Source organism: Daktulosphaira vitifoliae, unplaced genomic scaffold (assembly GCF_025091365.1).
Source record: "Daktulosphaira vitifoliae isolate Bord-2020 unplaced genomic scaffold, ASM2509136v1 Scaffold_1, whole genome shotgun sequence".
NCBI classification, from domain to species: Eukaryota; Metazoa; Arthropoda; class Insecta; order Hemiptera; family Phylloxeridae; genus Daktulosphaira; species Daktulosphaira vitifoliae.
This window is the reverse complement of record NW_026099572.1, coordinates 26292467-26316895: the sequence shown is the minus strand read 5'-3', so window position 1 is coordinate 26316895 and position 24429 is coordinate 26292467. Positions and strand designations below refer to the sequence as shown.

The window sequence follows — 24429 nt, the reverse complement described above, 5'->3', positions numbered from 1 at the left end:
TTTTTTTTTTTTTATGTTTGTTGCCACTTTTTCTCAGCTCTCACTGGACCGATTTCTTTCAAAAGTACGCCAAAATATCACAAATCGTATCTAGTTGGAGAACTTACCCTTAAAAATTGAAAAAATTTCCCTCGTTCCCCGAAAATGGGGGAAATATCCAAAAAAATTACAAATTTAAAAATCGGATATTTTGTCATTTTTTTCACTTTTTTTTCTTAAAACTTCCATAACTTTTTGAAAAATAAACAAATTAACATAATTTTTTTTTATACTAAAACTTTAGATATTTCCCTTTCATTTGATATCATTATTTTGAAAATCTAACACTTAACCTGCTCATTGGGGGGGATTTAAAATTGAAACTTTTTTATAAAAACTAACTTTTTCAACTTAATTTTTGAAAATGTTCCGGAAATACTGCGTCCTTTAAACATATATCAAATCAAAGGTTATGTTATATACTATAAAATAGTAACTCAATACTCCATGACAATATTTTAAAAGAATTCAAAATCTGCTTAGTGGTACGAAAAACATATCAGCGTGTACTAGTATTAAAAGAACCATATCTGCATCTATGGTGACATCCGTTTTTGGATGTACGCCACAAAATTAAAAGTTGTCAACATTTTAAATAATGATAATTTTTAAAACTCCTTGAATATTTTACAAAAACTGACAAATTAGTAAAATCAGATATTGAGATGACTGATGAAATCTATTAAAATGGAAACTATTTTTCGTGAATCATAATATGACAAGTTATTTTTACTGGAAAGGTTCTTTTTTCACATTCAAACATTTTCTTAAAATTAAATTTTAAGAACTGTAATAGTAAGAATAGCATATAATTTTTTTAAAGCATTTTTATAATTATAATTAAAAATTAATTCTTTAAAAGATATTGTTATTTTAAATAATATATATCTGTATATTTCAAGAACAGATGCTAAATAATTAATTAAGTAGGGTTAGTTTACCTGACAACTGTTTCCTATGGGGAATTGAAAAAATTAAACTATTGCAACTTAACTTCGTTGAAATAATTTGTAATTATTGGTTTAAAAGTAACATTTATTACACTAATTAAATATATAATTTTTATGTACTCACATAAATTACAGAATGCAAACAATAAAGTTATTAATAAAACATACAAGATAACTATACTTTGTTAAAAAAAATAAATTATTATTATTTTTTATTATTAAGTGTATTCTATGTAGGTATTAGTTTTTTTTTAACGTTTTTATGATTTCTTTACAAATTAAGATCCAAATTATAAAATTAATTTAAATAATCATAAATAGAAAAACTAAAGAGTATCTAATAATTTAAGTAATAAAATATCAATATTACTAATCTACTTTCAGTTTTTCAAGTATTTAGAATTGTATTTAAAGATGTACAACTATAAGATATATTTAAATAGCTGAAATCTTATCAATTTTGTAGTTTTAAAAAAGTGAATTTAGAAGCTATTATTAGTAAATTATTTTACTTATCATTTTTTAAATACTTTTAATGACACTATATTCAATTATTTGAATGAAATTGCTCGCAGGAGCAATTTGGAGAGAAACATGTAGAACCTCTAAATATATATATATATATATATATATGCGCCACATAAATACTTCTAAAAATTTAATTTAACTTCTTAACAACTTTATTTTAACTACACTTATAACATTAATATCATTATATAGTTATGTTGTTGAAAAGATATTTAAGGTTATCTATAGTAAGTATATAAGGAATTGGAGTAAAAATAAACAAAAATCTCCTTTGTTGTAGTTGCTTACTAAAAAAAATTTGTTTGATTAAAGACATTATAACTGTCAAATAAATTTAAAAAATAATTATTAAATCATTGAAAATTTATTCTGTATTTTTCCAGATTATAGTGACAGTTCTAGATAAAAATGACAATCGTCCAGTTTGGCCTAGCAGCTTACTGGAGTTCATGATTTCCGAAGAAATGCCAGTTGGATCGTTAGTAGCTACTTTGAAAGCCACCGACCCCGATTTAGACTCGTCTTTAACATACATGGTTATTGGAGATGATGACAATAGCTCGTCGTTCCATTTGGATGCGTCTACAGGCAACATTCGTATACGTAAACCTATAGATAGAGAGACCAGCTCCAGACACGTGCTTTCAATACGAGTATCTGATGAAGTTCATAATACTGATACGTCTATTGTTTTTATAGTAAGTAAATATCTATTTTATCAATTAAAATAATAAAAATCATTTTAAAGTCTTAAAATATAGAAAGATAAAAATATTATGAAAGAATAATTTGGCTTGTTTAAAGGATGACTTAAATGAACACTAACATTTTTCATATTTTAATTATATTTCTTGAAAGATTGATATATTATACTTTGTTAATTGCATATATTTGATTGTGGTTTTAGATTCTTGATATTAATGACAATGCTCCTGTATTCAACAAAAACGTTTATTCTATTGATATAAGTGAAGCCACGATTAGGGGTACAAAAATTGGTGAAATATTTGCAATTGACGATGATGAAAACATTAACGGTGTTGTTACATACACAGTAGTGAGTGATTGGGGTAACGATGTGTTTAATATAGATTCACACAGTGGTATTATAACTTTAACTGGAAAATTAGATTATGAAGAAGTAAGTTGGCATTGAGTGTTAATACTAATACAATATTTGTAAATAAATATTCAATCAAACTTGATTTATGATATAGGTTCAACATTATATCTTAATTATTCAAGCTCAGGATGGAGGAAAACCAATGTTGTCCTCTACTGTAACCGTATATATAAATGTTATTGATGAAAATGATAATACTCCTGTGTTTGAAGTAAATAGTTATAGTATAGACATTTATGAAAACGTCACTGAAAATACTATTATAGCAACTGTATTAGCGACCGATCGTGACTCTAGTAAATACTATTTTTTATTTAATGCATACATGATCCTTAGTCTCTAATATTTTATTTTATATTACAGAATTGAATGGTGATATCAAGTATTCTTTTCAATTATTAGATCAAGAACATAATGATTTTGCTATTGATCAAAACAATGGTTCTATTTGGCCGATTCGAAGTTTAAACCGTGAATTAGTTGCTTTCTATAATCTTGCTGTAGTTGCCAGGGATGGAGCACGCTTAAAGGCTTCTGAACTAACTTCTACAACTCAGGTAATTAAATTTTGACATTTGAGTTTAAAATAACTAGTGTTGTAACATTTAAACTGATGAATTTTCCGATTAGATAACAATAACGATCAAGGACGTAAATGATTGTATACCACAATGGGTTACTCCAAATTACACTTCAGTATTAGAAAACGTGGATATTGGTACAGTAGTTACTGTTCTTAAAGCAATAGATGATGACGAAGAAAGAAATGGATTTATAGAATATTGGATAAATGCCGGTGATGATAAAACATTTACAATAGGTTCTATCGACGGAATTTTAAGAGTATCAAAAAAGTTAGATCGAGAAATAAAATCTTCATACTTTCTTGAAGTAGGTGCTAAAGATCGAGGAGACCCGTTTCTTAGTTCTTTAATAAAACTAACAGTCAACATTTTGGATGAAAATGATAATAGTCCAATATTTGAGCCTAGGCATTATACGTCCACTGTTCCTGAAAACGTTACAGTAGGATATGCTGTAATGCAATTATTTGCTTCTGATAATGACATAGGACCAAACGCCGCATTAAGATTTACCATTACAAGTGGTGACGAAAATTTAGATTTTAGTATTGAAGATGATACAGGTATAATACGTGTAGCTAAATATTTAAATTATGAACGAAAATCTCGTTACGTTTTAAATATCAGAGCAGAAGATAGTCCCATTGGTTTAGAAAGTCATGTTAATTCTGATGAAATTGTAGTTACTATAACTGTTCAGGATATAAACGATAACTATCCCATTTTCCCAGATTCTCCGTATATAATTCACGTTCTTGAAGAACATGTTAATGTTAATCTAAGGAAATTTCCATTAGTTGAAGTAAAAGCAACTGATGCAGATTCTGGATATAATGGTAAAATTCGGTACTTTTTAAAAGATACTGAATTTTTTTTGATAGATAGTACAACTGGAAAAATACATTTAACAAGAAGTCTTGATAGGGAAATGCAATCTGAACATATGATTACTATTGTAGCTATGGATTCTGGTAAATATATTTCTACTTCATATATATAGATATATTATGACTTAGGATTTTGTTATCTACGTATAAAAATATTTTATAGGAATGCCCCCATTGAGTGGTACAGGATTTGTGCGTGTAATAGTTCAAGATGTTAATGACCATAGTCCAAAATTTCAACAGCAAAATTACGCAGCTTATGTTGATGAAAATAGTCCAGTAGGATATTTTATTATTCAGTTAGTTGCGACAGATTTAGATGCTGGATTAAACGCTAAAATCAAGTAATATTTTTTATAAATCTTATAATTTAAAATTATTTTAATGTTTTTAATCAAATGTTTAGGTATACACTTTTGGGAGATAAATTTAATCAGTTTCAATTGGATGAAGACACAGGAGTACTTCGAACATTAGATAATATTGATAGAGAAGAAAATGATAAAATTCACCTTACAGTTGTAGCTCAAGACTCAAGTATAACAGATCCCAAAGCATCAGCTGTGAATTTGACTATTTACGTAAATGACATTAATGATAACTATCCTAAATTTCCAACGTCAAAGAGTACCATTTATATTTCCGATAAAACACAAGCTGAACAGTTTATATATGGAGTGACTGCTTCAGATTTAGATTCAGGAAATAATGGAAAAATCACTTATTACTTGGCTGGTGATCATAAAGAAATGTTTAAAATTGACAAAAACACTGGAGTTGTTGAATCATTACAAAAGTTGAATAAACAAATAGAATATAAAATCAAAATTAAAGCAAGTGATAATGGTCAAGTTTCAAAAACATCAGAGTTTGAATTAAATATTATAAACTGGCCAGCTCGTGATTTTCCAGTAGTTCATTTAACTGGAACCGAAAAATTATCATTGGTAGAAAATTCAAGTCCGGGTAGTAGTGTATCTAGAATTACAGCTACATCTCCTAAAACAGGAACTAAAGGGATTCTCCGTTATTCTATAGCTGGTGGAAATGTTGATAACACATTTGAAGTTGATGTAATAAGTGGTGAAATTATTGTAGGAAAAAATGGGGTTGATCACGAAAAGGCTAGTCAATATAAACTGTGGTTAGAAGCATCAGATTCTGACGAGCCAAGTCTTAGAAGTACAATTTTATTAATCGTTAATGTAACTGATGAAAATGATAATCCTCCTGTATTTGAATTACCGTTTTATTCAGTTACAATTCAAGAAGAAACGTTTCCACCTACACCTGTTATAACAGTCAAAGCCTTGGATAAGGATACAGGAAAAAATGGTGTATTAACATACAAATTATTAGATGATTTAAATGGAATATTTAACATTGATGATATATCTGGAGAAATAGTTACAAATATAAAATTAGATAGAGAAACTGACGATCAGTACACTCTAATTGTTGAAGCAATTGATCAGGGATATCCATCACTTACAGGATCAACAATGGTTCATATAACTGTATTAGATATTAATGACAATCCTCCAAGGTTTACTCGATTATTTAGTGTGAATGTAACAGAAAATATGGAGATTGGTTCTTTTGTTATAGGAATCACAAGTTCAGATTTAGATATTGGAGCTAATGCTAATGCGACTTATAGATTCACAGAAAATCCAGGTAATGTGTTCAAAATTGATCCATCTAATGGAAATGTGTATGTACAATCAGAATTAGATAGAGAAAATCAAGATGAATATTTATTAAATGTAATTGCTGCTGATGGGTCATGGCAAGCTGAAACACCATTAACTATTACAGTTCAAGATGTTAATGATAATGCACCAGAATTCGAAAATTCATTTTACAAATTTAATTTTCCAGAATCTCAAAATACTGGATTAACCGTTGGTCGTATAATTGCAATGGATAAAGATAAAGTTGGTTCAAATTCTGCCATATTTTATAATTTCAAACATCCTTCTGATTTATTTGTGATTGATCCAATTTATGGAGATATATTCACTAAACGTATTATAACTTATAAAAATTCGTCTAAAGAAATATCACCAGAAAATGAGTTTTCTTTAATCGTTGTAGCTACAGATAATGGAAAACCTCCAATGTCTTCCGAATGTTCCGTTACTATCAATATAATTGATTCTAACAACCATGCTCCAGAGTTCAAACAGAAATCTTACTTTATTCCTATCCCAATATCTGTAAGGCAATGGTCTCCATTGCATACTATCATTGCAACAGACCAAGACTCTGGAGTTAATTCTGAGATTGATTATTTTATTTATGGTGGAAATGCAACAGAAATCATTCAATTGAATAAGAATACTGGTTTAATAACATTAAAAAAGAAATTAAGCAGTGTAGATTTAGGCAAAACATTTGAACTAGTTATTAGAGCAACAGATCGAGGTATTCCTCCAAAACAAGCTTTAACTAGTGTGAGTATTATTATAACTGGAGAAAATAACTATCTTCCAGAATTTTCATCATTAAGTTATCAAGTATTTGTTCCGGAAAATGAACCTATTGGGACTACAATACTAACAGTAAAAGCAACAGATGGTGATGAAGGTCCGAATGGAATTATACGATATGAAGCTAAAAATTTATCTGATAAATTTCACTTAAATCAAGAAACGGGTGCTATTACTATTGCAAAAATCTTAGACTATGAATTTTTAAAAGAGTATAAATTAAATATTACTGCTTCAGATTTAGGATTTGAACCAAAACAATCAATAGCAACTGTCTCTATAATACTGACTGATATCAATGACAACCCACCTGTTTTCAATAAAACACAATATGATGTTTTTGTCTTGGAGAATTTGCCTGTTGGTACATTTGTATCACAAATAATAGCTGTAGATCTTGATTCACCAAAAAATGCAATTATTAATTATGTTATCACAGGTGGATCCGGAGAAAATTTTTTTTATTGCAATAGTACTTCAGGAGTAATATATACTAAAAGTACATTTGATTTTGAACAAGAAAAATTATTTACTATTAATCTTGTGGCTACAAATCCTGATTCATCATTTTCTGGCTCGACAAAAGTCATCATTCATATTGAAGGAGTTAATGAGTATTACCCTACTTTTAGTCAATCTGTATTTTATTACGATGTGGCAGAATCTGCTGAAATAGGTTCTATTATCGGTGCTGTTAAAGCTACTGATTTAGATGATGGATTTGATGGAGAAGTATTTTATTTATTAGTTGGCTCAAGTAATAATAAAGGATTTACTATTGGTCGAAACAATGGATTGTTAAGAGTATCTAAGCAACTTGATAGAGAAACTCAAAATCGTATAATTCTAACAGTTTTGGCCAAAAATGATGGGAGTATTAAAGGAAATGACACTAATGAAGCTCAAGTAATTATATCAGTTCAAGATGGAAATGACCCTCCAGAATTTAGTCAAGAATATTATGAATGTTTTGTTTCTGAAGGGACAAGACCAGGAGCAAAAATTTTAACTGTTCATGCTTTTGACAACGATGCGTGGCCTCAAAATAATCAATTTACTTACTCAATTTTAAATAATATGACAAAATTATTCAGAATTAATGCTCAAAATGGGTCTGTTGAAACTGTTGGTGATTTTGATAGAGAAACAGTAAATTATTATGAAATATTAGTTGGAGCTGTAGATACGGGTTTGCCACCTCAAACCGGGAAAGCCATTGTAAAAGTTATAATAACTGATGTAAATGATAATGGTCCTGTGTTATCACCAGAAAATCGGGTTGGATATGTTTCTGAGAACGAACCCATCAATACGAATATTATGGTTCTAACAGCAACTGATGCAGATCAATCTCCAAATGGGGCTCCATTTACATACAAAATTGTTGGTGGCCCTCATAGAGATTTTGTATCATTAGATGAATCAACTGGACTTCTAAGAACTGCTAGACATATTGATCGTGAACAAACACCAAACCTTAATATAGTGGTATGTTATTTTTACAAAAAATTTTTAATTATTTAAAAAAAGTAAATTATAATTCAATATATTAAAAATATTTCAAATTTGAACATAAGCCTTAAAATTTTATATAAGAATATTTTTATACTTGCCTATATTTTTTATGGTTATAAGAAAGATAGTGATTGAATTTTTTTAATTTAATAACTATGTATAAAACAATATAAAATCTTTGTAAATAACTAGACAATTATTTAAAACAAACTAATGATATAAATCTATTTTAAATTGTATATAATTTATAGCCCTTTAACATTTGAAAAAAAAACACTTACCCTCATCAATTAAATGGTAATACTAATATAAAAAAAATTTGAGCAAAATAGTGAAACCAAAAGTTATTATGGTAGTTTGTCCACAGAAATTTTTTTTTGTAACCTCTCATTATTAATTTCTCAAAATGTTTTTGCCACTTAATATTATTTTTATTAACTTATTTTTATGTTTCTTAGATATCAATAACTGATAATGGTTCTCCTCAAATAACAACAGAAAACTTACTTAATATAGTCATTTTAGATCAAAATGATAGTCCATCAAGTGCTCGTACAATTTCAATATTTTTATATTCCTTGATAAATGAGTTATCTGTGGGTAAAATAGCAGATGTTAAACCAATTGATTCTGATTTGACTGGTGACTACAAATGTTTTTTTGAAGTACCCACTGATGAATTTTCAATCCCTGAATCGTGTGATTTATATATTAACAAAAAAATACAGCCTTTGACAGTTTTAAAAATATTAGGCAATGATGGAAAACATAATTCTGTTACCAATACAGTTACAATAAATTATCAAACAATTGATAAAAATATTATAGAAAATACAATTTTTGCAAGAATAAATAATATTACAGCATCTGATTTTATTTTAAATCATTATACAAAATTTATCAGTACATTAAATTCAACATTTGAAGAAAATAGTTCTATATTATATAATATAAATGAAATAGATTATGGTATTGTACTAGCGATTGCTGTAAGAGATATTGATAAAGAACATGCTAGTCATATTTTAAGAAAACGATCAAGTTATTTTACACAAACAATGAAATCAGACATTGACATTGATTATAATCCATGTCAAATAAATACTTGTGAAAATAATGGTAGCTGTAAGAGTTCATTAATTATATCGAAAGAATTTCGTATTATAAGTACTCAAGGATATATTTTTACTTCACCTGCGATTTTACAAGAATTTACATGTACTTGTTTAGATGGTTATGCCGGTAGTAGATGTGAAAAACACCAAGATCCGTGTGCTTCAAGTCCTTGTCAATATGGTGGTACTTGTAGGCGTCAAGGTACAAGTTTTCAATGTTTATGTCTATCAAATCGTGAAGGTTTTGAATGTGAAAAAGAACGTTATGATAAATGTGATACAAACCCTTGTTTAAACGGAGGCAGCTGTAAGCAAACACAAGATAATGTTGGATATTTCTGTCTATGTAGACCGGGATATCGAGGAAATACATGTGAATTAACTGCTGATTCATGTCGACCAAATCCTTGTCTGAATGGTGGTTCATGCGTTTCTTTAAAACCAGGTTATAAATGTAATTGCCCAAATGGTTTACACGGAAGGCATTGCGAAAAGACATCATATGGTTTTAATGATTATTCTTATATGACATTTCCACCTTTAGATAGTACAATTAATGATATAACTATTGTATTTTCAACAATCAAATCTGATTCTTTATTACTCTATAATTATGGAACTCAAGTTGGTGGACGATCAGATTTTATAACGATTGAGCTGATTGAAGGAAGATGTGTATTTTCATATGGTGGTTCTAGAAGCTCAATAACATCAATAAGTGTTGGCAAAAGTGATGGTTCATCATTGGCAGATGGTTTTTGGCAAAAAATAACCGCAGTTAGAAATGGTAAAGTACTTTCTTTGAGTGTTGCATCATGTACTGATAATGGGGATAATTGTGAAGAATGTAAGCCGTCAAACAAAACTTGCTATAGTGATAGCACTGGAACTGTTGGGTATGTATATTTATGTTTCTATTAAAATCACCTTTTTTTTATTAATGTAAGTTTTCAGCATTATAAATTTGTTTTAAATTATAGGACATTAAATTTTAATGGTAATAATTTACTTATTGGTGGAGTGATGTCTGCTGACCCTATTTTAGAAAGACCTGGCCAAGTGCATTCAGATGATTTCGTAGGATGTTTACATAGTGTTACTGTTAATGGTTATAGTTTAAATTTAAGCAATCCAATTTCATCAAAATTAGTTGATCCATTTTGTAACCGTCAAGTGCAATGTTCTTCTCAGTCACCGATATTATGTGGTGAAGGATCCATGTGTTTAGAAAAATGGACTGGAATTATGTGCCAATGCCTAGAAAATGATATATTGTCACCAAATTGCTATCAAGCTTTTCAACCAGTATCTTTAAATAATGGTGCATTTTTAGAATATAAAATTTCAGAAAAACACAGACGACTACATTTATTGGAGAATATATATTATGGAACAACAATTTGGAAGCAACAAAAAAAAAACAATAAAAATGTTTATTTAATACCACCAATTAAAGAACTCAGTCTAATGTTTAGAACTATGCAATCAAATTCAACCATACTTTTAGCAGCATCTAACACAGATTTTACATTAATTAAGGTATTTAATAATATATACACAAAAAAAAAATTAACTTTTTTACCTTATAAATTGTAATGTATTATTTACAGCTTAATCAAGGCAGGCTACTTTATACTTCATACTTAAGTACATCTACATCATCAGTAAATATGACTATGGGAAACAATTTAGATGATGGAAATTGGCATAACCTAAGAATGGTTATAGGTGCTAAGAGTTTAAAAATCTTTTTAAATGATAATAAAGTTGGCGAAGAACTGGATTCAGCCAGTGTGCATGATTTTATGGATCCTTACTTAACTAAATTATATTTAGGAGGCATGGATTTAGAATATCTTCCTGGAAAAATTTCCACTGACAGTAAGTCAATAATAATTATGACAAGTATGATACACACATATGATACATATGAATTATACTTTGCATAATATACTAATTCAATAAAAGTTACTTTAAACATCAGTTATGATTTTTTTTATAATAACCTTATCATCTATTTTAAAAATTATTATCACCTATAAAAATACCTTGTTAAATTTGAAATTTTTATAAAAATTTAGCGAGGCCTAAACTAAATAGAATGATATATTTACTTATTTCGGTGTTATAAATACTAATAATTAGTACTTTATTAAATAAAATTAATAATTATTATTAATTTTATTTTAGGTTTTACAGGATGTTTTGCCAATTTTACAATTAATAAAGAACTTCAACCATTTAATGGAACTGGTAGCATATTCTCAGAAGTTTATCATGTTGGTCGAACGTCATTTGATTGTGACTTAGTTGGATTAGCAGCATCCGGAGTTACTGTGACGGATCCATTAAGTCTTGGAATTACTCTAGTCATTATCTTTTTTGTTATTCTTATTATGGCCATTACAGTTAGTTTTGTAGTATTTAAAATCAGAAAACAAATTAAAGACGATAAGGATTCGGACAATAACAAGTTTCAAAGAAGTTTAAATAATGAATCTTCTGCTTTAAATTCAATCCCAGTATCTTCTTTCATATCTGAATCAGGAGATGTTATAAGACACCATATGATACCACCAGAAATACTTTCTAAGCGTTACAAAGATCAAGATCTGGGAATGAATGATACACGTAGATCTCATAGACCCGATATAATTGAAAGAGAAGTAATCGGTAAATCACCACCTCCTCAGAGAGATGAACTCAATCAACATATTATGAAAAATATACATCAGCATGATAGCACAACTGATCACGACATGCCTGAACATTATGATTTAGAAAATGCTAGTTCTATCGCACCATCTGATATTGATATAATTTATCACTATAAAAGTAAGCTATTAAATTATATTAGATAAATGATTAGTTTTTATCCACGTGATCATATTTTAAAAAGTATACTGAGTTAAATCATAAACAACTTGATTACACTTAAATTAAAAAAATAATTTTTATTTATCAACTAATAATTACTTTTTAGAATCATCCCTTATAACTTATAGAGATGTCAACTTTATTTTTTTAAATGGTAACGTACATAACTAGTTTATCTAAAATATAATGATGTAATGAAGAAAATGACTAGACGATAATTAAAAATTAATTGAGTATTATCTTTCCCTCGTCTACTAATGAAAAATTCTTGGTATATTATTTGGTATTAATATTTGGAATTGAGAGTTGAAAAAAAAAAAATATATATATATATATATATTGTATACTAAATTATAATTTTATACTTAAGGTTACCGAGATGGAAACAATCTACGAAGAATGAAAACCCATTTAAGTCCCGGATTACCGACAAATATGTTTCATAAGCAAATGAGACATTCGAATGGGTTCCAATCACCGCATTCTAGGGATAGTCGATCATCTATTCCACCTCCTCCTCCACCATTGGATTCTTCTAATCACATACAACATCAAAGCACGCCATTGGCTAGATTAAGTCCCAGTAGTGAATTAAGTCAACAATTGCCTAGAATTCTAACGTTAAGGGTAAGTCAGTTCTATTTTTTGTTTATATTTGAATTCAATGTATTCTTTACTAAAAAACAATACTTTAATCAGTGAATTAATTAATTAACAATTACAAGATTTTAAAATGTTTTATTTTGACAAATTATTTTTATTAATTGACTTAAATTATATATTAATCGCCAATTTGAACTTATTTACCTCATTGATGTATAAAGGTTCGAAGAATAACATGATTTCCTTAAGTTACACAAGCTATTTAGTTGACTTAAACTTTGATATAATTATATTTGAACACCATAATATTCTGAATGTTAAATCGATTAATATTTAATTTAAGTCGATAAAAATGGTAGAATCAACTAACATAACACTTATTTTAACACATTTTATTTAAAATTAATTAATAGATTTATGCATTTTTAAACTATACTGATTTTTTATCCTATTAATTATTATACTAATATTATTTCAGGATATAAGCGGCAAACCTCTACAAACAGCTTTGCTAGCAACTTCGTCATCTGGCGTAGTGAGCAAAGACTGTCCAATGCATAGTAACAGTGAACGAAGTCTTAATAGTCCTGTAATGAGTGGCCATAGTTTGAGCGGTAGTGGCATTTCCGGTAGTGGAGCCCCTAGCCGTTCACAAGTATTATCTTCACACGGCGATCGTCGTCCGTCTAGTCTAGTGAGCACTGTTGATGCGGTATCTAATTCTAGTGGTAGACCGCCAAATATGGTGGTAACACAAAATGAACAAGATGACGATGATACGAGTAATACATCATCGGACGAAAGTGGAAACGACTCTTTTACTTGCTCAGAAATCGAGTACGACAACAATAGCGTGTCTGGCGAGAAGCTTAGTGATGTAATTTTTAACAATATTAAGAATCCTAACTTAGACAAAGATACTTGCACTCGACAAGGTTCAGTTTTAAGTCAAAAAAATCATCAACCAAAACAACAACAGCAAACGGTCGTTGGATACGATACGTTTGATTCGTCGTTTCGAGGCTCTTTAAGTACTTTGGTTGCATCTGATGATGATGGGCCTATGTATAGAAATCAAAACAATGCATCTGAATCGTCAAGCATACCAGTAGGTCTTGGCTGGGACTATTTGCTCAACTGGTCACCGAATATGAGGCCACCATACAACGACAATGACCATTCAGATATTGAAAGTCGGCAGATGAGAGGAACAAACGGTTCGCGGTCATCGCGAAAATCACCCGAAGAATACGTTTGATACAGTTTATCGAAATTTAAACTATTTGATAAATATTTATTTTTAACATTGGTGCTAGTCATTTACCGAAACTTTTAAAGATTAACAAATTGTATTTGTATATAATAATTATTAGTTAAAAAATTTTAATTCAATTTTAGTATATTTAATTTAACTTATAGCGTTACCTAATAATTGACAATAACGTTGGGTTGACGCTATTCAAATGTACAACATTAACATTGTATGAACTTTTAATACGTACTGATTAACTGATTAATTTTTAAACTTAATATATGCGTGATCATCAAATAAATATATATTGTTAACTTATATCAAAGATATATACCAAAACTGGATAATCGTCTTACAGTAATGAATGAAACATATCGTCAGAATTACACATTTCATTTATTTTACATTTCGTAAGTAATTTTATTATAAAAAAATGAACATTTTTCTTTGACAATTATAAATAAATCATTACTATCTTATCTATTGTATTTTGTGAATAGAATTTTTTTTTATACAAGCCGAAATGTTTCATTTACCTTACGTTAAAACGAAAACTAGATTTTAATGGTATAAATTAATAATTAAATGCAAAATCAAAAAAATATATTTATGTGTATATATATATTGTAAAAATTAATGTAATTATGTAAAATTTGTATTATATTTGTGCCATATAGATGTAAGTATGTAAACAATAAAATAAATTTGACTGATTAAAAAAAATGAAATTTGTAGAATTTATTAGGTATATTCTATGTACAGAAGTTTTGTTATTTTTTATGATCAACTGAATATTATTCAAATATATATAATTTTTCCAAAAACTAATTGAATAAATGTTTCGTGTAAGTGCAAGTAGGTTTTGAGTCGGATTAAATGAGTACGACCCGTACAGTGCTCTACTAGGTGTCTCGGATTATTTGTAGATATCGATTAATTATATATATACATATGAAGAGTACCGGAAAAAATCCATTTTTTCAATTTTTATTTTATGGTTTAATTCAATAGTCCATTAGCAGTAGTATTAAGTAATATAGTTTATTTAGTAAAAAATTATTAATTTTACTAATATTCAAATGTTTTATTATTAAAGGAATAGGAATATATCATTTTGTTTTCCTCTGTATACTTTATTTACTTAACTATGTACTCAGGACTATCCATACATTATGCCCGAGGCGAAATTTTAAAATGCGCCTTTTAGTTTGACATTATCCTGGTCATACGCAAGGTCAGGTGTGGCTACTAATCGTCGACAACGTTTTTTTTTTTAGTAAACAAAAACAAATTTTGTTTTATTATTAACATATTAACAATCTACCAATATTAAAATAATTTTTTTTTATCGACTATATATTGACAATATTTGTAAGATTTTCTCTTCAATATTGGGATTCGCTCCTGAGAATTTTTGGGAGCTATTGTCTCTCCGAGCCACCTACTAAATACTGCCCTGACTATAAAAACGAAAATACCAATTGGTGAGACGTATCGCGTTCTCTGTATTATTCATGATATTTTGCATTATTGGCGATAAATTATTTTTATAATCGAGACATTTTTAATTTTTGTAAAGTTAATGAAAACATTTGAAACGATATATTTATTTATTTTGTAGTTACATACCGTTTTAAAAAAGTATTCATTTTGAAGGTGTTTTAAAGCTCAAAAAAGTAAGGTTCTTTCTAAAACTGTAACTTATCTCTGACATATGTTTAAAAAACGAGAATGAAGTTTGGTTTTCGAAAAAATGTTGTAAAATTGTGTTTAACAAAACTGTTATTTTTAAATAATTATATTTTTATCTAGGATGGTTAACAGGCAGAGGGCACAAAAATTGTGACACTACTGTTAACTTCAAAAAATTTCTGTATTACTCTAAAAAGTCTTCAACAATTTTTATGACATATATCATAATTTTCTATTGTAGTTATCCACCTTTTTTTTTTTTTTTTTTTTTATAATAATAATAAATAATGTTTATTTGTAACAAATATTACATTTATATAATGTTACATATAATTTATTTTTGTACATTCCTTATTACGCTATTCATAGCAGCTTATATCGCTCTATAGACGGCGCCCAGGACTTGTGTTTGTGAAAAATACATAAACTACCTTACAGGAATTGGTACAATTTCAACAAAATTTTCGAAGAAGCTTATTATATCTAATTTTCGCCATCTTAAATTTATTTTTTATAATAAAACATATAGTTTTTTACTACAATTTCGGTGGAGTTCATTTTAAAATTGAAGTGGTTGAACTCTCCTAACCCCTCCCAATTTTACACTTATACTTATAATAATTTTTTCTAGTTTAGCAAATCTCAGGAACGGTCTTAATGTTACTTTTCATTATATAAATGGTACCTACATTGAAACGGCAATTTATTAGAATTCATACGTCCAACCTATTTTGTGATTTATATTTTTTATAAGTATTTATTCATCCATGATAACTAATCACGTTATATTTATTGAGATTTTGTGATATCAATGATAAAATCAGCTTACGATTGCAAACGCCTATCTAGTGATGAATGAGTATCACTGCAGATTTCAGTATAATATTAAACTATTTTTTCAGTATTTAATAATTATGTTTTTGATACGTTTATTACTGTGAAGATAGTTTATTTTATTTTAAATATATAAGTTATTGCATATATCAAATATTTTTTTATTTTACATTTTTCTTTAAATATCATTTTCACTTACTATATTATTTGCTTTATCATTTTATGTAGAACTAAAAAATGTACAAAAAACCGTCTAGTCCACTGTATGCTAACGTTTCTGATGTTAAATACCAGAATAGCAAACCAACTATAAAAGACGAACCTACTTACTATAACACGAACCTCATTAATTCAAAATCACAATCATCACAGGGGTTGTACAGTAATATATCTTATGAACCTAACTCAAGTAATATTTATTCTAATATTACAACAAAAACTAGCAATTCTGCCTATAAAAGTGATCAATATCCTGTATATGATAATTTGAAACCATTAAGTATGCTATGATATTTTACAATTTTATTATATCTTATCTTTTTAAACTCTTGTTTAATAACATTTAGGCAAGGATAATTTACATTGCCCTCCTTCACCTGTTAGTTCAAGTTATTCTGAGTTGCAGAAAGCTGCAAGCTATGAGGACGATGCTAAAGATTTTGATAATTCTTCTTCTCAAGTAAAAATAAAAAATAAATTTTTTATCTATGCATTTTAGAAAGAATACTACTTCTTATTCTGATACAATTATATTTTTAGGCATCTAAAATGTATGAATCTATCTATGAACCCATCAATGCTGTAAGACCACCAAGTGAACTATCATCTACATACTCAATGAGTAGTTTGTCACAGTCTATTATAGCTCGCGAACATGAAACAGAAGTAGATTCTTTAACTGATCTTCTTGTAAATTCAATGTCTGTAAATGAAGGAAAATCAAGTTTGGAAAATCATCAAAATCTCTTAGACTGTATGTTTATTAATTTTTTTAATATTCATCATATAGTGTATTGTAATTTTAATGATTACTAGTATTTAGAAAGTTATTAACATTTTTAAATATAGAATTGAGGAAGAGCGCAACATAGTAATGCCTAATAATAAAAACAATATAACTCATACCTCATCTACACTCTATATATTAAGATATTTATAACTTTCAAAATTATGAGTCAAAAGTTCTTATTGGCCAGTCAATTTTATAATTAGATTATTTTTTGTTTATAAGCTAGTTAAATATATATGTTACCATTAAAAAAAAAATAAAGCTCACATTCTTGCAATGCATAAGGTATGGATTATGAATCAAGAAATATATAAAATTACAAATTACAAAAAAAATCTTTCAATAATTATTATTTTAGAAAAAAAATCGAGTGGCTAATATTAAAAGAATTACCTTGGGATCTTTCTCATAAACTAAAAGTTATTATAATGATTAGAGTTAAAATAAGTTTTTCATGACTAATGAAAATTGAAATTGTATGCAAAAAATTTTTTTTCCTATTCATGATGATGTTAAATATCTAACAGTAATTAGGATTTTTTTCTAGATTATATACATTCTAATAATGTTTACTACCTACAAAAAAAAGTTTTATTTGAACTATTTCTTTCATTGGTGAGTAAATAACACTCATATCCACACCTGTAAATACGCCAGTGTCTGACATTTTGTAATCCTAATATCATTTATCTAGACTAATAAATTATTACTATCACGTAATTTTTAACTATCAAATTTAATTTTTATGCTCAAATTTTTTTTGTTTGAATTATAATTTTAGGGAATTGTACCAAGTGTAATGAAAAAGTTATGGAAGAAGGCCTTGGATGTACTGCAATGGGAAATATCTATCACATAAAATGTTTTACTTGTACTCATTGTGGAGATCAACTCGAAGGAAAACCATTTTATCATATTGATAATAAACCATATTGTGAAGAAGGATACTTGGTAAGTCATTTACCTTTTAATAGTTTTATTAATTAATTCCAATATATAGGTGTTAGAAAATAGTAATTTTAAAGCTCTTTCTAAAAAGTCTAAATTAAAATTTAATTTATTTTATAGTATATTAAATAAACTTATTCATTTTGTTATGTTAAAAATATTTTTTATTTTTATTTAATCATTTTTTTGTATTTTTAGGATACCCTGGAAAAATGTTCTGTTTGTCAAATTCCAATTTTGGATCGTATACTAAGAGCAACAGGACGACCATATCATCCTCACTGTTTTCGATGTATTGTTTGTTCTACTTTGTTGGATGGTATACCTTTTACTATTGATGCTGCAAATCAAATTTATTGCATTGATGATTTCCACAAGTATATTTTTATTATTTGTCAAGTCATTATTAACTAAATTAATTAGCTTAATCTTATCTTTTTTTTCAAATTATTTTATCAAGAAGTAAAACTATCATTATACCAAAAATGATTTAAAACTTACAACTTAATGTATATTTTAATTGGTTGAGTATTTATTTATGGTTTTGATTGATAATATAGGAATTATTAAAATCTTAGATTTAGATATTCTAAGTTCTGTTCAAGACGACTCATACTTTTTAACAACATTTTACACCAGATGTTGACCTGTTGCTGCTTCATTAAGTACCTGTTACAATTGGCAGAGATCCCGTGGAAGTATTGTTATCCCTTCCACAGTGAATAAAATCTTAGATATGGATAATTTTAATAATTTTATATTCATCATAACCATTATTATCAACAAATTTTTTTATTCTACATCATTTAACAATAAAATTGAAAACATTTCAATTATAATAGAATTACAACAAAATAAGTTTTTTAATAATCTAAAATTATAAAACACTCCGAATAAACTTTTTACTAATAAGCTTTTTTATTATGAAAATTGGTGGTAACTCATTATTGAAATTTTTTTTTATGCATACCTAATGTAAATTTTTTTTTAATTTTCATAAAATTTGTGACTCACTAATTTTGTAAAATTCTGTCACAACTTCTTAAATTGTTTAGCACAAATAATACCTTTTTTCAGACAAATTTTATTTATAATTATTATATATCCTAATGAAAACTATCATTGATTCCTAGAATATATATGATTATAGAGGATGTTCTTTAAGTAAGGAGACAGTTTGATTGTTACAAATTTTGAGAACAATAGTAACCCGTTTTCTTACTTACTAGACCCTAAAATCCATGCAAAAAGAAAAACAATAATTAATTTTTAATTGATACTTTTAGGAAATTTGCACCCAAATGTAGTGTATGTTTATTGCCCATAATGCCTGAAGCTGGACAAGATGAAACTGTAAGATTTGTTGCTCTAGACCGAAGCTTTCATATGCAATGCTATAGATGCGAAGTAATTATAATATTTTAATAACATTATTACTAAAACTTAATATACAGGCTGGAACAGATCTAATTGATAACTCATATAACTTTTTAAAGTTATATGAGTTTTATGATAATTAAAATTTTATTTTACATTTTTTTTAAAGCAATCTTAGACTATGTTAAAAGCATACTTTTATTACTGAAAGTAAGTAATAAAAAATATATTTAAAAAAAAACCTAAGAATCCAAAAATTGTTTAAAAAAAAAAATGGAATCTAACTGAAAACTTTTATAAAAGCCATCAGTTAGATATTTTATACCCTGCAATTAACATAACTTTTTAAGTGCATATCCATAATTAATATAATTCTATTACTTTGATTTAGGATTGTGATACATTATTGGGGTCTGAATCAGAAGGTCGAGGTTGTTATCCTTTAGATGATCACGTATTATGTAAAAGTTGTAATGCAAAAAGAGTCCAAGCTCTGACATCTATAATGATAACAGAATTGTAATGAAAATATCAACTATTTTGATCTTATGTTAAATTTTATTATTAAGTTCAGCTTTTTAAATTATTAATCAACTATTATTGTTATTACTTCATAAGGATCTAGCTATTTTGTAATTTTATAATATGAGATGATCTTTGTACTTAAAATTATTTGTATCAATTAAAATAATATGTGCTAAATCTGCTGTAAAGTATATGTACTCTTCAATATGCATATTTGTGTGAGATGTATAATAGTTTTTTTACTAGGAAATTAATATATATATAAAGGTTTTATAATTTTATACCACACTTGAAAGTTTATATAGTTTTTTTAAATCTACAAATAAAAAAGAATTATCAAATTGGTATTGGTATTTTACTAATTACTAATCCATTTCTAGAGATTTTTTTGTAAATAAGTGGTATTATTTGTGATTTATGTTTTATTTTATTCCATGGATAATTGCCATATATTTATATTATATTATTTATATTTATAAATTATAAGTACATTATAAAGATTAATCGTCTCATTCATTTTAGCTTAAATTTAATTAATAATTTATTATTTGTTATGTATTTTTATTGGTTAATTATAACTCAAACATTCCCTAAAAATACTTGTTTATTATTTATTATTTGTCTATGTTTGTACTGAGGATAAAAATACTTTCTAGTGAAGATTTTCATACATATTTCATTGTAGAGTCTAGATATTCTATCTCAATATCTCACTAAAAGAATCTTAATTGTAGTATTTTTATTGTTAACCAGTAAAGAAAGAAAATTGTAATTAATATTATACTCATGTTTTTAATTTATGAAAAATATATTAAAGAATAAATAATGTCAGAACTGCATTCATTAATGGATAATTCAGATTTGTTATAAATTACAAGTAATGTTTGAAAGTTTACGTTTAGTGTACAATGTATACAATAATTATAATGGTCGAAGCTTAAGCATTTAAATTGTTGTAGGTAATTATTAGTTTTTAACATATTAATCTTAAATATTAAAATGTTTATAAATAATATCTAAAGATGAAAAAATAGGACTTTTCTAATATCTAATAATACAACTTTTAATTTACATGGTACAAGTTCTAGTGACAGATTTATGAAGTTAATCCAGTGGTCCAACTTGGTAATTTAAGTTGATAGGGATTATTAATATCTAAAAGCTTATAATTTGTAAAATAATAACGAATCAGTATTTTCTAATCTAGAATAATATTTATTATTGCAATATTTTATTCAATATTATGAAAAAATGTTAAAACACAAGACTATTAAAAAATCATTTAAATTGTATGACTAATAAAAAAAATGATCTAGGGTCAAAAAAGTAATTATTTTTATTAAATTGATTAAGTTAAGTTAAATTTATCCAATGAAACAGGTCTTTATATTGTAATTATCCTCATGTCTGTTCAATAAAAATATTAAAAAATAAATTATATTTGTACATATAATTAAATAAGTTTTAGAAGTATACTTCTAAAATTTATTTTATAACCTTTTTACGATTATTATCAGCTATATAACAACTTATGCGAACAATAATAATTTAAAGAAATAGGTTTAAAATATTAATTTTCAGATAAACAAAAATTTTTTTAAACTCTTTCATTTTATTAAAATGTTATTTTAATAATAAATATAATTTTGTAACAAATCGTTTTTGGGTTAAAAGCAATAAATATTTTTATAATAAATAATTTTTTCATAAATCATTCTTAGTTTTCCTTGTACTAAAATCTAATTTATTATAATAACTAGTAACTGAATTCCTTACCTAAAATTTCTATATAAGTAATTATAATTTTACATTTTCAACAAAACCAAATATATTACTTGAAATAAATTAAAATTATAATTATAGGTGAAAAATAAGTTCTAAAGTTCAATTAAAATTCACATTGATTATTGAAATTTAAGTAAACTCCCTTAATAACAGTATAGGTTATTTTTAACATAGATGACAAATAAGTACATATCCTGTTCACGTATTTATTATCTATGATTTTTAAATTATTAATGGCTAAGATCTTGAAATATATTTGCTGTTTAATTTAACTTTTTTTTGTTTGTGATTTCCGTGATCTTTCTGCTTTAAATAATGTAATGATCTCCTACTTCTGTTTGGTTGTTCCTGTTCAGTCGTTGAAACAGTTTGATCTTTTTCTGATAAAATTATGAGTGGTTGATATTTTTCATTATTTAATGTTCTTTGTAATTCAACATAATCATCATTATTTCTCATTTTCACAACATCATAGTCCAAATATCTAATTGACCAATAATAAATAAAAATAATTATCATATAATTTTATAATTTCTATCCTTAATATAATTTAACAAACGTTACTAGTTTTAAAAATTGTTATTATTGTATAAAATTTTTAAATATCGAATATTTTATCTAGGTAAGATTTATTTAAAGTAATAAATTTAATTTTTAGTTAATAGAATGGCTATAGTTTGATAAAAAATGTCAAGTTTTTAATTTTTATTATTTTATAAAATATATCGCTAATACACTAAACATTGAATTGTCTTTTTAATTGATAAGCATTAGAGTCTACAATGCCTTTTAAAACTCAATTTTTTAATTATTTAAGTTATTCTAAAAATTGTTTATTGCTTGAAATACATCGTAAATATTATCAAAGTTAATCAGAAAAACTGTACTCTTCTTAATTATATGTTGTTGTTAGGTAATTCAATTAAAATTTTGATTTCTTTTCTGATTCAGTAGCTAGAATAAGGTTCTTTGCTATTATTAATTTATCTTAGAAATTACCTTTTTATAATTATATATATATATATATAGCGCGAAAACGTTATAAGTTATTCTATGTTGATATTAAATTTATTATTGAATAGTTGAGGCTTGATGAGGCTAAGTGTTCTAAGTACCAATATGAATTTTTTGGTAAATCAAAAAAGTCTGATAAACATGATTATAAACTTAATTTACATACTTTTTAAGATAATTATAAAATATAAAGGTATTTTAAGTTATAAATTACAAAAACAATCTTTTCCCATCTTTGGTTGGCCCAAAATGATCTAATTCCAGCAACTTAGGCATTTAAAATTTGTTTATTGTACAACTGATTTTCTTTGTCCAAATACTGCACTATAGTTAGGGTTAATTTTAAAATTTAGAATAATAGTGTGTTATAGTGTATATATTATATGAGAAATTAAGTATAATATAATATACTCATTAAATGTCGTAGTGAAGATTAATTACAAAATTGCTATAANTAATATAATATACTCATTAAATGTCGTAGTGAAGATTAATTACAAAATTGCTATAATTGTATTTACTCTATATAATATAAAAATCTATAAAAGGTTTTTTTTGATATTGTTTTTTATTGTTTTACAAGTTTCATGAGCTTTTCCTTTTAACTTTTTCTTCACTTTTCTCTTTTTTTTAATTTTAATTTTTGGGTTTTCCAATGAAAATTTTTTTTGTAGTTATTTTTACTAATTTTGTTACTTAAATCGTATGATAAATATTCTATAGAGTGTTCAGTAAGTAAGGAAACGGGTTTCTATTGTTCTCATTGTTTGTATCAATTTACTTGTTTCCTTCCTTACATACTGAAGATTCTGTATGTATTTTAGTATTTTGTTTATAATTATTTTATACTTATAAACAGCTTTTATTTTCTATATTCTGTATTATATATCAGTCATTGAATTATTAACCCATTAAGGCTAATTACAAATTTACTATAAATAAATAAATTAAATAATAAATTAAAAAAAACCCAGCACAGGGGGGTCGCGGTACAGTTGTGACGTGGTATAGTTGGATCAAGTATAATGATATCTGACAGTGATTAAAATCACTATCAAAAATAAACGCTTCGATGCAAATCTTTAGATAGTGTTTAATTTAAAAAAAATTGGTGTTTTATTCCAAAAGCTACTTGATCTGCTGGTTTCTTATTATCTCGATTAAGATAAAGTATGTCGAATGAAAAAGGGTTTATTAAAAAATATTATTTCTCATAAAAAAATTGTGTGGATCCATAAACTTTTCAATAAGTTATAGCATTATAAAGTTAAATGTAATAT

The 24429-nt window shown here is 26.3% G+C and overlaps 3 protein-coding genes across 3 annotated transcripts in view; 2 read left to right on the top strand and 1 right to left on the bottom strand.

The window, feature by feature from the left end:
- Nucleotides 1-14650, top strand: part of LOC126910536 (cadherin-related tumor suppressor) — a 29040-nt gene extending 14390 nt beyond the window's left edge. The window contains exons 2-14 of the mRNA XM_050693177.1: nucleotides 1901-2215; nucleotides 2425-2658; nucleotides 2735-2936; nucleotides 3004-3197; nucleotides 3271-4195; nucleotides 4275-4455; nucleotides 4518-8091; nucleotides 8577-10129; nucleotides 10214-10772; nucleotides 10844-11114; nucleotides 11424-12068; nucleotides 12481-12737; nucleotides 13192-14650. Of these exons, the coding sequence (XP_050549134.1) occupies nucleotides 1901-2215; nucleotides 2425-2658; nucleotides 2735-2936; nucleotides 3004-3197; nucleotides 3271-4195; nucleotides 4275-4455; nucleotides 4518-8091; nucleotides 8577-10129; nucleotides 10214-10772; nucleotides 10844-11114; nucleotides 11424-12068; nucleotides 12481-12737; nucleotides 13192-13971 (9690 nt within the window). The 3' untranslated portion in view covers nucleotides 13972-14650. The remainder of the gene's footprint in view (nucleotides 1-1900; nucleotides 2216-2424; nucleotides 2659-2734; nucleotides 2937-3003; nucleotides 3198-3270; nucleotides 4196-4274; nucleotides 4456-4517; nucleotides 8092-8576; nucleotides 10130-10213; nucleotides 10773-10843; nucleotides 11115-11423; nucleotides 12069-12480; nucleotides 12738-13191) is intronic.
- Nucleotides 14651-16506: 1856 nt separating this feature from the next.
- LOC126910547 (lipoma-preferred partner homolog) lies at nucleotides 16507-20792 on the top strand. Its single transcript, XM_050693193.1, has 7 exons — nucleotides 16507-16990; nucleotides 17058-17170; nucleotides 17251-17464; nucleotides 18282-18451; nucleotides 18647-18825; nucleotides 19735-19855; nucleotides 20217-20792. Exons 1-7 carry the CDS (start codon nucleotides 16729-16731, stop codon nucleotides 20346-20348), a joined length of 1191 nt encoding a protein of 396 aa, XP_050549150.1. The 5' UTR covers nucleotides 16507-16728; the 3' UTR covers nucleotides 20349-20792.
- Nucleotides 20793-22077: 1285 nt separating this feature from the next.
- LOC126910541 (uncharacterized) overlaps nucleotides 22078-24429 on the bottom strand; it is an 8182-nt gene continuing 5830 nt past the window's right edge. The window contains exon 3 of the mRNA XM_050693187.1: nucleotides 22078-22619. Within this exon, the coding sequence (XP_050549144.1) occupies nucleotides 22373-22619 (247 nt within the window). The 3' untranslated portion in view covers nucleotides 22078-22372. The remainder of the gene's footprint in view (nucleotides 22620-24429) is intronic.